Below are 15,073 nucleotides of genomic sequence, written 5' to 3'. Positions count from 1 at the left end.
AATATTCTGGATTGTTTTGGGGAACATGGACAGATTAGTGAGCACTCAAGTGGTATCCTGAAGGTTTTTCTCTAAACCATCATTTTCAAAATGTAAAAAATTCCTTAACACAATAAAAAATGGTGGGAAAATTAGATGGTGCCTTAGGTTTTCCAGAAGCCTCTGTTGAAGGGAATTGTTTCTGGAGCACAAGTGGATGTTTGCTGAGGCGGACACAGGTATATTCCCGAGGCAGAGGACAGGAACAGGAACAAGTTCTGTCCCATTGGTGCATTGCAAAGAGCAAATGCCACTTCAGAAGTGGGCCTGTATCTATGGTAGCACTCTAATATTTTACTCAATGACTCGAGCCTTGGTTTACCATTTTACACCCGCTATCTCTTAATCTCCTGCGTATCCAAAACAGTAGTCCAAAGAAGGGTCCTATTTCATTGAAAACCAAAGTTAAAGATGTTTGACCTTCCCTCTCCTCCCTCTCACACACCCTCATTACATGCTTCTGAGTCATTATTTACAAATTATCTTGTTTACTGAGTTGTCATGAGGAAAAAGAAGCCTGTTTTCCAGAGCTCTTCACTCGGTGTGCTTTGAGAAGCCACTGAGTGTGGGGATTAATTCTGAGTACAACAATGCATGGCCTGGTGTTTAGGAGCTCTCAGTGGTTGCCACAGCACTGGTACTGCTTTGCAAAGTAAAATTATGGATGGCTTTTCCCTCGCTGTCAGCTCTGTAAATTCACCCCCAGGTTTCTGGAGCAGACCACATTCTTTCCTGTGACTCATGTGGCAGGTGGTGGAGCCTGGGCAGGGTGAGTGAGGTGCTCAGTTGGTCCTGCTGGGTCATCTGTGCTGAGATGGACTTGATTAGTCCTGAGAACCACAGGGTGGTTTGGGCTGGAAGGGACATTAACCTCATCCCACCCCTGCCATGGCAGGAACACCTTCTACTAGCCCAGGGTGCTCCAAGCCCCGTCCAGCCTGGCCTTGAACACTCCCAGGGATCCAGGGGCAGCCACATCTTCTCTGGGCACGCTGTGCCAGGGCCTCCCCACCCTCACAGGGAAGGATTTCTCCCCAGTATCCCATCTAAACCCACTCTCTGCCAGTGGGAAGCCATTCCCTGTGTCCTGTCACTCCATCTCCTGGAGATTGTCTCTCTCCATGTTTCCTGTCAGCTTCTTCAGGCGCTGGAAGGTCACAATGAGGGCACCCTGGAGCTTCTCCTCTCCAGGCTAATCCATCCCAACTCTCCCAGTCTTTCTTCCCAGCAGAGTTGCTCCATACCTCTGGTCATCCTGGTGCCTCCTCTGGACTCCCTCCATGTCCTTCCTGTGTTGGAGACTTACTAATTTATGGATTACATTAACCACCCCACATGATCCCTGTCTCTGCACACCTCCTGACTTTGCAGTGGAAGCTTTTGTGAACCTGAGTCTTTCTCCTCTTTCCAGGAAATCCTGCTGGCTGAAAAATGGGCCAAAATGAACAAGCTTCCTTTCCCCAAGATAGACCCCAACGTGTTTGACAGGGAGGGCATGAAGGAGTGCTATGTTTTCAAACCAAAGGACACCTCCTCAGAGAAGGACTGTCCGACCATCATCCACTTTGTGCTGGCCAACATCAACTTCAGGAAGTACAAAGCTCCAGGTGAGCTCACAATTCCTGATGCTGAATCCACCGCTTCCTCTGGAAACACTTGGTGGTTATGTACTAGGAATGTTTTACCTCTGAAACAACTCCAGCTTTGTCTGTAGTCCTTAGGGAATTAATTCAAAGGAGCTGTTAAAAATAATAAAATCCTCAGCCCTAACATTTGGATGGAATTTTTGTATTTGTCCTGTGCAGGTGTTCCCAGAGAAACACAAGAAGAAAAGGATTTTGCAGACTTTGATATTTTTGATGATCCAGACACACCTTTCTCTACCTTCAACTTCCAGTATCCCAATGAGGCTTTCAAGAGGCTCCATGACCTCATGGAGTTCAATACCCTCAACAACATGGATGTAAGTATGGAGGGTTAAAAGGGCTGGATTGTTACGGGGGGAAGTGGGTGATGTGAGGAAAGCCCTAAATCAGCCCTACAGAAGGTACAGGGCTTTGCCTCAGTGTTTGCCTGATTTTCTCATTTGGTTCTTGCCTTGGTTTTGCCGTTTTACCATCCCAAGCCATTCGGGATAGCTGAGCAAAGGGCACTGTTAAAGATCTAAACATGATATGCAGGACTTCATACTCAGGGTGTTTTTTTTGTCTAATTGGACAAAAAGGACACTGGAAGTTTTCTCTGAAGGAAATTTCTTTGTCAGCTAACTCAGTAATAATTGTTTGTAATTGATAGTTAGTGAAACGTGACATCATGATCCCAACATCTGTGGAGTGACAAGAGTAATGATCATCCCAGATAAAGATACAGGGGTTTTAATCAATATAGTGAAGAAAACTTGTTACATCAGCATCAAGGAAATAAAAGTGAAGATTAAATCTTTCTCAACATAATAATTACTTTCTACATCCTTGAAATAATGGATTTTTCTCAATGTTTGGATTTACCTTTCTGAGTTTCACTGGGGCTTTTTTAAATACTGTGGATTTTTGTGTGACTTCTTTGGTGTTAGTGGCCTCCCTCATATTTTTACTAACCACATTAAAATCAGTGTTTTATACACTCAAGAAATACCATTTGTACTAAAACTCGTCAATCCCTCTGGTTAGTGATGGAGGGGTGCTAAAAGTGGGAGCAGCAGCTGTTAATGGCAGAAGGGGCTGTTTCTGTCCATTTCCAAGTATTCAGATGTGAGTTCTGCTGCTGGTGCAGGTGATCAAGGAGGCGATGATGGAGAGCATCGAGTACAGGAAGCAGAACCCCTCGCGCTGCTCCGTGTCCCTCAGCAGTGTGGAGGCCAGGAGGTTCTTCAACAAGAGCAACCTCAACAACAACCACACGTAGAGGCTGTGGCCCTGCCCTGCCCAGAAACTGCTCCTGCCTTTGGAACTGCAGGCAAAAGGACTTGAGTGGAGCATCCCTGCTCCTCTCAGGGCTGTGCAACACTTGTGAACACATCTTCTTGTGAACGCTCAAGTTCCAATAGCATTTTGTACTGCTTTTCTGAGAGAGAAAAACATTTCAGTAGGTTGAGATCCTTGTTTTTAGAACTGCGGAATTAGTTGGAGATCATTGGGTTCAGTGTCTCTTTGTTTTCTTATAAAATTGTAAACACTGGTTTCTTTTGGGGGGTAATTGATTTTTAATTGATGTATACTGGGCATAGCTTGAAGGGTAAGATGGAATTAGAAAAGAAAAATGAAATCCACTTTACTGCTATATGAGAATGTCTGTGCCACTCAGCAAAAAACGAAACCTCTGGTACTTTCTTTTTCTTATTTAATCCTCAAAATTACATTGCTTGAACTCTTGAGCTACTGGCAGCCACGTGTTAAATTATTGTCAGTTTGTGTATTTCTGACCTGGATGTTTCTTCATAAATTGACAGTGATTTTGCATTTGAGCATGATTAAAACAACACATTTCTGCAAAGGGACAGTGGCAATGTTAACTGGGGATTGGTAGAACATGCCCAGGTAAGAATGTGAAGCCTTAAGGGCTATTTTAAACATATATTCTTAGTACTTTGAATAATGAAAGACTGTGCATAGAGAGAGATTTATTTCAGTACCATCTCAACCAGTATTGCTGTAACCCTGCAAATGCACAGAAAATGCAGCTGCACCTCTGAGAACTTTAATAGCTAAAATCAGTAAATCCCTGGGAAGGGAAATAATTACAGTGCATTTCTTTTAACAGCTACTGCACCAAAGAATCATGGAATGGTTGGGGGTGGAAGGGACCTTAAAGTTGATCTCATTCCACCCCCTGCCATGGGCTGGGACACCTTCCACTAGCCTAGGTTGGTCCAAGTCTACATGCAAAGTTCTGTGGTTAAATAACATTTCCTGTATTGATCAATAGGTTTTATTTCTGTTTGAGTTAGTGCATGTTTAAAATCAAGAGAGAAAAATAAAAGTAACTTATCTTAGTGCTGCATAATTTAAACATTTTCCATAAATTCTGGAATACGGAAAGGAACTGGTACCATTATATTATTGTAATATTTTCTTTTAAATGTCGTCTTTCCTTTTGGTAATGTAATATTTGTATTTTTTATTTTATAATATGTAGCTACTCTGTTTCATGGAAGAGTTTTATCAGCTTGATACAGTTTATATTATCACAGTGTTACCAGATGATAAAAAATAAAACTATATTTGTCACCTGCTGTTTTCAGACAGTTTTATTTTGATAATTTGTGGGCTATTTTCAGTTTTTTTGTGAAGAGATGTGGAGCAGCTCGATGGTGTGGGGCAGCTCACAAGACTGATAGTGCACGGGATGAGTTTTTGCTGCCTTTAATATTGGATTCCTTATAAAGCATGGAAGTTCCTTAGACATTATTAAAATAATGTGGAAGGAGAATAAGAATGCAGGAAAAACCCTTTTCTGACACACAATGTGACACCAACCACACAAAGTTTTCCCATACCTAGAAATGTAATCCTTTGTTTCTCATTCTCCCTCCTGTTAATCCAGGTTCTTCTGCTTTTTGTGTACAGTATATTTTTTCCCAACCCAGCGTGTGATCCCTAGGAGGCAGAAAAAGATGGATTTAGAGAATGAATTATTTTGGGCTTCAAACATTACTGTAGGGGCAGCACATGAAGATCCTTCATGCCTGAAGGACATGGAAGTGCCACCCTGCACTGGTAAAGGGGGTGAAGCCTTGGGGGTGAGCTCAGTTCCTGGAAAACAGCTCTGGTATGGTCTGGAAACCAGCTCTGGTGGGCCCTGGAAATAGGCTGTTGTGGGCTCTGGAGAGCAGCTCTGGTGGGCTTGGGAAAATGGCTTTGGAAAACATCTCTGGTGTGCTCTGGAGAGCAGCTCTGGTGGGCTCTGGGACACCCAGCACTGAGGGTGGCCTTGAGCATCTCTTCCTTGGGACCTTGGGGCAGGCTGCAGTGCCAGGATGGGCACGGGAAATCTCTGCCTGCCTTTTCCTTTACCAGCAGAAGGGAATGTTCAGAATAAATCCCACTGACCTGGGGTGCGCTGGAGCTCCGGAGCGGTGGCCTCGGCGTGTTTGTGTCGGTGAGAAGAAAATCTGTTTTGGCAGGGCATGGGGCTGCAGCCCATGCCCTTTCCCGTTCCCCTGGGCATGTTTTGTCTGTGGGATGACACCTGAGCACTGAGTGATGACCTGCAGAGCTGTTCCTACAGAGCTTGTTTTCCAGGAGAGCTGCTTGTGCTCGGGAGTGGATGTGGGATCAAACACCAGATTGTGCAACCACTTGTGTTGACATAACAGGTCTTGCTCTGGTGCTCACTGGAAGCAAAGCAGAGCAGACGTTTCCTGGAGCTGTAAATTCACCCCTCACTGACTGCTGGCACCCGGGATGGACAGGTTTGTGTGGGGATGTGACTCACCCAGGAGGTTACACAGGGCCCTTCTCCCAGGGTGGGAGGCAGGGGCCGTGAGGGTTCCCAGGAATTCCCCATGGCAACACAAACACAGCGCTGCTGTGCACGCGAGGAACAGGCACTGGGGCGCAGCCAGGACACGGCAACTCCTTAACCTTTAGACAACCAAACTCCACAGGAACAAGAATTCTTCTGTGGCTGCGTAACCCATGAGTGCCAGGCCTCACAAACCTGAAATCAGAGAACAAAGGCCAAGCCAAAAGACTCCTGGTTTTGTTAGGTTTTGTCAGGAGATGTTTGGGAACAGAGCTCCCTGAGCAGGCAGCCATGAGCTTGGAGAGACCCATGTGGTAGGATGGACCTGAATGGACCAGGAACACAGCCAGGTCTGAGAAAGATGTGGGGACAAATGGGGCACTGAAAGGGGAAGCCCAGCTGTGATGGGGTCACTGGTGCTGGGCTGGGTCTGGTGTCTGCAGAGGGAACTGTTCTGCAGCACCTGGGGCTTCCCTGCCACTCCACCTTCACCTGGAGCCAGCAGCCCACTGAGAGGCCAGCCCGAGACCTGTCAGAAAAACCTTGGGGAATTTAACATCAAACCACCTTTATACTTAAATATTTTGTCTTTAATCAGTACAATGCTCTTCCAGTGTGTCCTCCTCAAAGGCTGTGGCCAAACTGGCCACAGAAACCTGGGAACCCTGAGGTGGTTTTGGCCTTTGTCTCTCAAATTCTCACCCTGGTATATTGTTTTAGGCAAGTCAAAATTGAGCAGGGAAATACAGGCAGCTCTGGGTTTATCTGAGTGTGAAACTGTAACTTGTGCCATTGAAGAATAAATAAGACTGGTAAAGCTACACCTCCCATCCCTGGCAGTGTCCAAGGCCAGGTTGGACAGGGCTTGGAGCAACCTGGGATAGTGGAAAGTGTCTGTGCCCCTGGCAGGGGATGGCACTGAATGGGTTTTAAGGTTTCTCCCAGTCCAAACCGTTCCATGATTTTATGATTCTGTATCTTTTGTTTGGCGCTGTTTAGTAATTTAGCTGCATTTCTGCTCCTCACCCAACTTTTTGGATGGACTGGGGGGATGGATGCTGGGCCAGCACTGACAGCAGGGGACACAGGACTTATGCCAGGCAGTCTGTACATTCTGGGATGAGGAGGAGAATGTAGGAGACACCCTCCACATCCCGCTGGTGCTTAACACCTTCCAGACGTTTTCTCACAGCTCGTTTAGGGCGTGTGTTGGAAAACACAAACCGGAATTAACGCCACGGTTTTAAAAGGGATTGAGGGAAATGTTTCGCCAGCGTGTTTGGGAAGCAGAGACACTGATGCTTTGCAGCTGTGGATTCAATGCCAATCCTGGTCCGGTTTCACCAAACCCCAGGGATTTGCCTTGAGGGCATTTTTGTGTGACGGGTCAGCCCCTGCTTCTGGCATTAATTAATAATCCCAGGATGCTGCCAGCACAGAGCATGCTGGAGGGCTCTGTGGAGGGCTGTGACGGGAAGGTCCCTCTGCTCCTCCTTCATAACTGCTCTGTCCCTTTATAACCCTGGGAGGAAGCTGTTTTGAACTGATGCTTTTTTGATCTTGCAGAAGTCCAGAAGTTAGTAATGCTCTTTAACTCTCATTTGCTGTTCCTCCCTCAGCTTCAAGGCTTGTTTAACACCTTGTTTTAAACCATGTTTTAAACCCATTTTTAGGTAAAGAAATTTATTCCAAGGTGATACAGAGCAGGTTTCAATAACATACCAGACCACAAGCCTTTTGCTGGTGTTGCCTCTGTGTCTTTTCTCTTTTTTCAAGAGCTGCCAGAAAACAAATTAGAGAATAATTTGACATCTGAAATCCACTGTGGCTTTATTGCTCACTTCCTTTTATTTTGGAATCTTGGGATCATGGAATCATTAAGGTTGGGAAATATCTAACAGATCATCAAGTCCAACCATCAGTCCAGCACCACCATCAGGTCCAGCACTAGACCTGGTCCCCAAGTACCACATCCACGTGGTTTTTGAACACCTTCAGGGATGGGGACTCCACCAGAGTCCATGGCATGGCTGTGAGCTGGGACAGCTGGAAGATCCAGCAGCAGGTGTGGGTGGTGTGAGGGAGCAGTGTTTCAGTGTAAATTATTTGAAATACAGGAAACACAATCTTCTAGGTGAAGAACACAGGTATTTATACAGTTAAATATATGTATTTAAAATTTATGTTCAGCTTATGAAATGTCATTGCTCAAGACTGAACCCACCCCACCTTTCTTCTCAATCTTGGGGGCCAGTGCACGTTTCCAGCTAAAGGAAGTATTTAAAGTCCCAAAGATCATTGTCCTGCTGTTTGGTCCCTGTGGGAGGAAAGGGCAGCAGGGTTGGGATTGGTCTTTGTGCTTGTAAATTATTTAATACCAATGGCAAGGAAGGTGAGCTGTGAAAGCAGCAAAATGTGATGAGAGTGACCTAAATTTAATAAAATTACTAAAAACGGTGAGGATGTGAAAAGCAGGTGAACACTGAGGGACACTGAGTTGCCTGCTGTGGGCTTTATGCACTCCCAGAGTCAGAAAGCCTCTCTCTGTCCTGAAGGCTGCAGCCTCAGGTGTTTTGTACAACCCACTTTAATGTAGATGTTTTTCTTCCAGGCAGTGGTAACTGCCCACAATATCAGCCAAATTCCTATCAGTCTGAGTGAAAATTTGAAGGCACAGAGTTTAGTCTAACACTGAGTTTTAGACCATCCTTCTGCTGTGAGTTCTCCCTCTGCCCAACCAAGGCAGTTTTGACCTTTTGTAACCTGGGACATGAGTGGTCTTTAATCACTGTCTTATCGTTTTCCCTTTTTATTTCATGTTTTGTTTTAGAGCTTGTTATTGGTGCACTGATTTAAAAGGATTTAGCAGGAGAGATCTGGACTGGGCCAATGGCATGGCTGATACACAGAGTAGAAAACAGGTCAGCAAATGTTACAGAATCACAGATGGGTTTGGGATGGAAGGGAGCTTAAATTTCATCCAGTTCCATGGGCAGGGACACCTTCCACTAGCCCAGGTTGCTCCAAGCCCCATCCAACCTGGCTTTGGACATTTCCAGGCATCAAGTGGCAGCCACAGCTTCTCTGGGCACCCTGTGCCAGGGCCTCACCACCCTCACAGGGAACAATTCCTTCCCAATATCTAATCTAGTGTTGGTGGAGCTGATTGAAATGAAATAAACCCCCCAGACCCTGTTTGATTCCTTAAACAGATCATAACAGAAAGGAGGGGATGCCCAAAAGGGCAAGCTCCAAACCCAGCAGCCCCTTCTGTGTGTGTGGCTGGAAGGGTGAGGCCAGAGCTCCTCCTGTGGAGCTCAGTTTGGAGAAGTTTGAACGTTTCACTCCAATGTAGAATTCCAGCATTTGTGTTCTGCAGTGTGACCAAAGCCAACTCTCCTGCTCTGTTGTGTAATGTAATAAATGTCAGGTTGACAAATTCAACTTCATTGAAATAGTTCTTATAATTGCCCGTGGTGTTGTAAGATGCACTTTACAAATATTTGTTGGCTTAAAGGATGCCACTGAATCACTCTTTTCTGATGGCAAATCCTTGCAGTCAAAAACAGCCCTTGCTCATATTTTCCCAGTTCCCTGTGTGGTGGGACACTGAGGAAAGCTCTTACAAAACAGAGAACTTGGTGTTGTGAATCCTCAGGTAATAGCCAAGCAATGATATTTCACCATCCAAATAAACACAGGGCGTTTAGGAAAAATAAAACAAATGTGAAGATCCAGCCTTTGCTTCCCAGCAGGAGGAGGACACAGATCTCGAGTGGCTCCCAGATGGTCTCCTTGGTGTCCTCTTGTCCCCAGCCCTCCTCACCGTGGGCTGAAGATCTTTGGCAGGGCGATGTAACCCGGAGAGGGAAGGGCAGTCCCGGCAGCCAGGGGCTGCTCCCTGCAAAACCCAGGCAGTTCCAGCCTCCCTCAGCCCGCAGAGGTGAGAAAGCCCTTTGCCAGGCCAGCACCAAGTGATAAATGCTGTGATGTACAAGGCCAGTAAATGGGGATTTAATGATTCTTGACATTCCTCCTGGATGCACAAACAGCTTTTTGCAGGACATTAATACCAGGTGCCTCTGAGCAACCTGGATGTCCCTCAGGCAACCTCTGTAACCAAATGTGTGGCTCAGGGACATCACAGTTCTTCAAGCTGCAAAAAAAGGTGATTAACCTTGGAACAGAAATCATTTCAGTGGAAAACTGGACAGGTTTCAGTTGTCTCTTACAGGAAGGCTTAGCTGCCCCTGTGTCATCAGATTTTCCTCAGCAATCTTAACCCAAAACTTGCTTTCCTCTTCCTCTACTTCTCAGTGGCAATGCAAGAAAAATAATTGGAAGTCTTCTCTTTGCTTTTTGCCTCAGAATTCTGTATATGGATACAAGACATTCATGACTGAACAGTTGAGCAGCTTTATGTTTTTGGGATTCTCTAGGTAAGTGTAAGGAAAACATGGAGAAGGCGCTCTCAGTGCCTCTGTGCACTGAGCTCCCAAGTTTAACCCAGCCCCCTCCACCTGTGAGTGCTGTTCAAGGCTCTGAGTTTAGTTAGTTAATGCATGGTTAATTGCCAAGTGTTTTACACATCGATCCATTCACTTCGTAGAGGCTGTGGCTGTTAAAACCTTTGCCAGCTCACAGCTCACGTTATGAACAAGGATCCCTGTGTGTAAAAATAAAAAGAAAACAAACCTCTGCACCTACAAGTGGGAAAATCGAGATTTCTGATGATTTTGGGGTGCTGACAAACCAGAGGAGAGCTGCTGGCCCTTTCTCTTATCCAGCAGGAGTTGCAGGAGTCAGTGAGTGCCCGGGAGAGACCTTGGCACTGTGGCTGGGAATGGCACAGTGGGATCCTCACGTGTCTCATATTTTGCTCTGTGTCTTATTGGTTTTCTTGCCTTTAGGTATTTTCAGCTGTAAAGACCTAACAGATAAGTAGCTCATAAATTATTATGTATCACTCTGAGAAGGCAAGAAAGAAAATAAGACTCTTTACTTGGACTTAATTTTAAACTGTAAGACTTTGAGATGCAGATAAGCCCATACAATTATTTATAGCAGTTGTTCTTTAGAAATGACACAGCCAAGATAACATTCATGATGTGTCAGATTTAACAGCAAATTTTGGAAGAGTCCTTGTCTTTTTTGAGCTTTGGGTTGTGTCTTGGGTAATGTTTTCTGGGTGTGCTCTACTGCAGTACTTCATCTGCTGTGGCTGACATTCCATACATTCATCCATAAAAATCCCAAAATGCTTTGGGTGGAAGGGACATTTAGGCTCACCTTGTTCCAACCCTCTGCCAGGGGCAGGCACACCTTCCACTGGATAAGATCTGTTGGTTCACTGTTTTTAGAGGAAGACTCACATGTAGTGTAGAGCATTTACCTGTGCTGATAGTATGATGGGAGGTTTGATCTCAACCCCCTTTTTTTTTCCCCAGGAGCAAAAATTCCTGCCACTATTTCCTAAACTTGTTTACTCTTCTCTCCCATCTTTATGGATGTGAAAGTCCTGAGGGTCACACATCCCACCACAGAGTGGTCTCTGGCACTTTTTTGCATTTTGTAAGCAGCAAGGGAAAATCTCAGGTTAAACATTTTTTGTGCCAGAATTCCATAGTGAGAGGACTCACACACAGGCAGGGCTGGGGGAAAATCACTGGCACAGGGTGCCCAGAGAAGCTGTGGCTGCCCCTTGCAAGTGTCCAAGGCCAGGTAGGACAGGACTTGGAGCAACCTGGGCTAGTGGAAGGTGTCCCTGCCCGTGGCAGGGGGTGGAATGGGGTGAGTTCTAGGATCCCTTCCAAACCAAACCAGTCTGGGATTCTATGAAGAACAGGAGGAATGGAGGCACCAAGAAAAGAGAAGAAATTTCAGCACCTCTTCCCCACATTGCCATGGACATCCCTAACAGCCTGACTTCCATCAAAACACCACTGGAAGTCATCCAGCCTTTTTTTGTAGCCTCTGGCTGGCAGCTCTTCCAAGCTCCCCGACCCTTCAGCCCAACTAATGAGCCATCAGGTTTTTCCCAGGTGTGCACAGCATTGTTTTAAGTCTCCAAACCTGAACTAAACAAACTCTTCATTCCTTCTCATTTAATATTTACCTGCACAAATGAGGCTGGATTATTTCCCAGTTTAGTTTGTAATCGTTACCTGCTTTATTTTGCCTTCCTGACAACAAACCACAGAATCCTGAGGCTGGAAGACACTCACATACTGTATCAAAGGGTGTCTCAGATCCATCAGGATTCTGATTAAGGACAGTTGTGCAGGATCTGTATTTTTATCCAGAGCAACCTCTCTTCAGTTAGTGGCTAAATTTGTTTTGGAATTCAGCAAATAACTGCACAATCAGAATTGCTTTTAGGAACTCAAGGAACTTTTCAGAATTGTGTAAAACTACAAGAAATATCTCCAAAAGTCATGAATTTGTAACAGGGAGAAATGTTAAAAATTAATTTAACACTTCCTTGGTTTTGAATTAATACAGGATATGTTTCTTTGATGTGAGAATTAAAAAAAATATTCTGGAGAACATTTTGTTGCTACTCTAAAATGGACCTGAATGGAAATTTTCAATGACAGTTCCTTCCAGCACTAAGCCAACGCTGGTTAGTGGCACTGTGGAAATGGAGTGGTTTCAGTGGGAACAAAATTGATGGAGAGGCCCAGAAGTCCAACATTTTTTTCTGTGTTTCCCCCTTGTAAGTTCAGTCAGATCCTGTATTTGCAGCAAAGCTCCTATTTTATCCTTGTCTCCTAAAAAAAATGTTTACTTGAAGCTCTGTTCAGGTTACCCTCCCAGCAGTGTTCAGCTGTCCCCTGTATGTTGTCTCTAAATCAGAACGACAGTAATTATTAGGCAGATGCAGAAGCACAGGGGGGAAAATATGTAATTCCAGGCACTGTACAGACTTTTAGTTCTAGCAGGTGAGGTGTTTAAATTCAAATGCCATTTTTCAGGGAGTACTTTGAAGAAATTCGATGTTGCTCTGCTTGGCACTGACAAGAAATGATAAAAACAAATACAGAGTATGCAAGAGGCAGAAGAGGCTCCACAGGGTTCAGTGCAGAACAGAACCTCAGATTTTTCTCAAAAGTGCCTTAAAATATTGTAGTGCCCTCCACAATTTTTAAACAGGGTTTTTTTGGGTTTTTTTTTTTGTTTTGTTTTTTTTTTTTTTTTGGTTTTTTTTTTTTTGAGGAGAGAGCTGTGAGGAATTATTGAGTTCCAGACTGCTTTCTGCTTTGGATGGGAAGGGACCTCAGAGCTCCCCCCATTCCATGCCCCTGCCATGGGCAAGGACACCTTCCACTGGACCAGGTTGCTCAGGGTACAAATCCAGACTATTTTACTAAAGTGGTTAGAAGGTTGCTTGACTTTGGCTTCTTTCCCTTGGGTTTACAGGATGTCCTCCTTGCTGATTGTTATGTCCTTCATCAGTGTTCAGAAAGGCTTGAATACACCAGCCATAGAAATCTCAGCCCATAAGTTATAGCACTCAGTCAGTGACTGGGTACTCTGAAGTACTGGCTTATCAATTTCTCAAAGTGTAAATATTTTCCTTCTTCTTTTTGGTAAAAAAAATATATTTTTTAAATGCTTAGAATGTCTTACCTCAGTGAAATCTCTTTGCAGTGAATTTAAGTGACAAACTTTAACCAGATTTTTCCCCCTTCTCTTTTCTTCTCTTTCAATGTGTTGCTGATCATCATCTTGTGTTTGTAACATGAAAGATCATGATTAGACTTGTACTTTGAGTTTTTTTCCTAATTCGAATAATTTCTGCAGTACAAGGTTTGTTTTTCTTCATTCAGTAGTTTGTGCTCAAAACATGGAAATTGGATATTCACTTCTCAATTTAAACCCAAGAGATTTTAGCTTAAGGAAACTGGAAAACACAATAGGGACTTTTACTATGGAATTTTGCAATTTACTCTGTTACAGTCTTTCTGTAAAGGGTGCATAAAACTGAAGCTGAGGCCCGGAGAAGGAGTCAAGGGTTGGTCTGGAATAAATGGATAGCAAAGATATGGAGAAAGAACAAATTGCTGATTTGGTGTGTGCACAGGTGCAGCAACCTGAGCTTGGTGCTTGAAGCATGAGGAGCCCTGAAGGCTGGAAATGGAGGCTGGAAAGGGCTGATCCTCATTTTGTACAGTTTTTATATCCGTCCTGATGTGTGTTTTCCACCTGCCCTCCTCACCCTGATACTGCCTTGCCGTGCTGGGCAGTGTCCCAGCACACACCAGTCCCACGGGCAGCATCTCCTGGTTTCTGGGCGCCACCTCTTGGTGCTGGGACAGCTCCTCCGTTTGTGCTGGACATGGGACTGAGGGACTCCGTGCCCAGATTTCTGTTCTCCAGCGAGGAAAGCCATGGATGTGAAGGGCAGCAGCTCATCTGAAACGTCCCTGCAGCAGCAGTTGGAAGTTTAGTACCACCACCCGGGGAAATGAGAAATACCTGCATCTCTGAAACCCATTCCAGACCTGCCCTTGTGAATGACACAGCTGTGAGCTGAAACTGATTGATAAACAGTTTAATTTAATGTTTTGGGTCAGATGAGGTTTCTCCAGTTGGGTTTTGTTGCTGTTTTACTCCTTACATTGTTTTTGTGGGGATTTTTAGTCCCCATTATAGCCCATACCAGATCTTCCAGAGAAACCCACTATATCCCATAGGGAGACTGTGATGTGAAGTGCAAACATCACAGGATGAGGTTCAGCATCCTGTTCATTAACTCACAGGTGCATTTCTCCACTGCCTTTCCATCCATCCGTCCATCCATCTGTCCGTCCATCCATCCATCCATCCATCCATCCATCCATCCATCCGTCCATCCATCCATCCTCTTGTACAACTGATTAAAGTTTCACTAACCGATTAAGACAATGCATTTGGCATCCTTTGTTGTTCTTGGGAAGGCAGATTTCCCAGGATGGTGCCTGCTGGAGTGGTTTAGCATGGTATTCACATGCCCTCTGAACAGAGAGAGACTTTGCTTTCTCAGGATTTCTCCTGAGAGAAGCTGTGAGAGAAGCAGAGAAAAGAGAATCAAAACAATTCTTATTTCATTTGCTGTTTGTGCCCATGTGGAATGTGGTCTGGAGATTGTTTACCCAAGGTGATTGCTTGATTGCCTTCTGGTGATGGTGTTTTGGATTCATTGACCAATTGGATCCACAGCTGTGTCGGGCTTCTCGGGCAGAGAGTCACAGGTTTTTCTTATTAGTGGTATAGCTAGTTAGTGACAGTATGTTAGTGTAATATAGTGTAATAAAGTTATAGTATAATATAATAAAGTAATTAATTAGCCTTCTGAAATCATTGGAGTCAGACCTCATGCTTTCCAAATGTTGGGGGCTGCTTTTACTATAGTTTAGGGGGCAGGCTGCCAGTTCCTGGGGGCATGTGGGGAGCAGCCCGAGCAGATGGGGATGGCTTTCCTCGGGATCCCACCTGAACGTTTGGATGCGAGCTCATTCCTGAGCTCCTTGTCAAGTGCTCGAGTGGCTCCTGGAGAGCCTGAGCCCAAGAATTGCAGATGAAGGATTGG

At 44.9% G+C, this 15,073-nt stretch overlaps 1 protein-coding gene and 1 long non-coding RNA gene across 2 annotated transcripts in view; both read left to right on the top strand.

Annotated features, from left to right (window-relative positions):
- The window catches only part of PLA2G4A (phospholipase A2 group IVA), a 53,592-nt gene extending 49,327 nt beyond the window's left edge, over positions 1–4,265 (top strand). Inside the window, exons 16-18 of the mRNA XM_068199477.1 lie at positions 1,451–1,646; positions 1,845–2,002; positions 2,812–4,265. Of these exons, the coding sequence (XP_068055578.1) occupies positions 1,451–1,646; positions 1,845–2,002; positions 2,812–2,943 (486 nt within the window). The 3' untranslated portion in view covers positions 2,944–4,265. The remainder of the gene's footprint in view (positions 1–1,450; positions 1,647–1,844; positions 2,003–2,811) is intronic.
- A 2,733-nt stretch (positions 4,266–6,998) lies between these two features.
- The window catches only part of LOC137478961 (uncharacterized), a 41,133-nt gene continuing 33,058 nt past the window's right edge, over positions 6,999–15,073 (top strand). The window contains exon 1 of the long non-coding RNA XR_011001899.1: positions 6,999–7,649. This is a non-coding gene — a long non-coding RNA (uncharacterized lncRNA). The remainder of the gene's footprint in view (positions 7,650–15,073) is intronic.

The sequence above is a fragment of the Anomalospiza imberbis genome, chromosome 9 (assembly GCF_031753505.1).
Source record: "Anomalospiza imberbis isolate Cuckoo-Finch-1a 21T00152 chromosome 9, ASM3175350v1, whole genome shotgun sequence".
In the NCBI taxonomy this organism is placed as follows: Eukaryota; Metazoa; Chordata; class Aves; order Passeriformes; family Viduidae; genus Anomalospiza; species Anomalospiza imberbis.
Note: the sequence above shows the minus strand (reverse complement) of the source record. Positions and strands in the feature narration are given on the sequence as shown.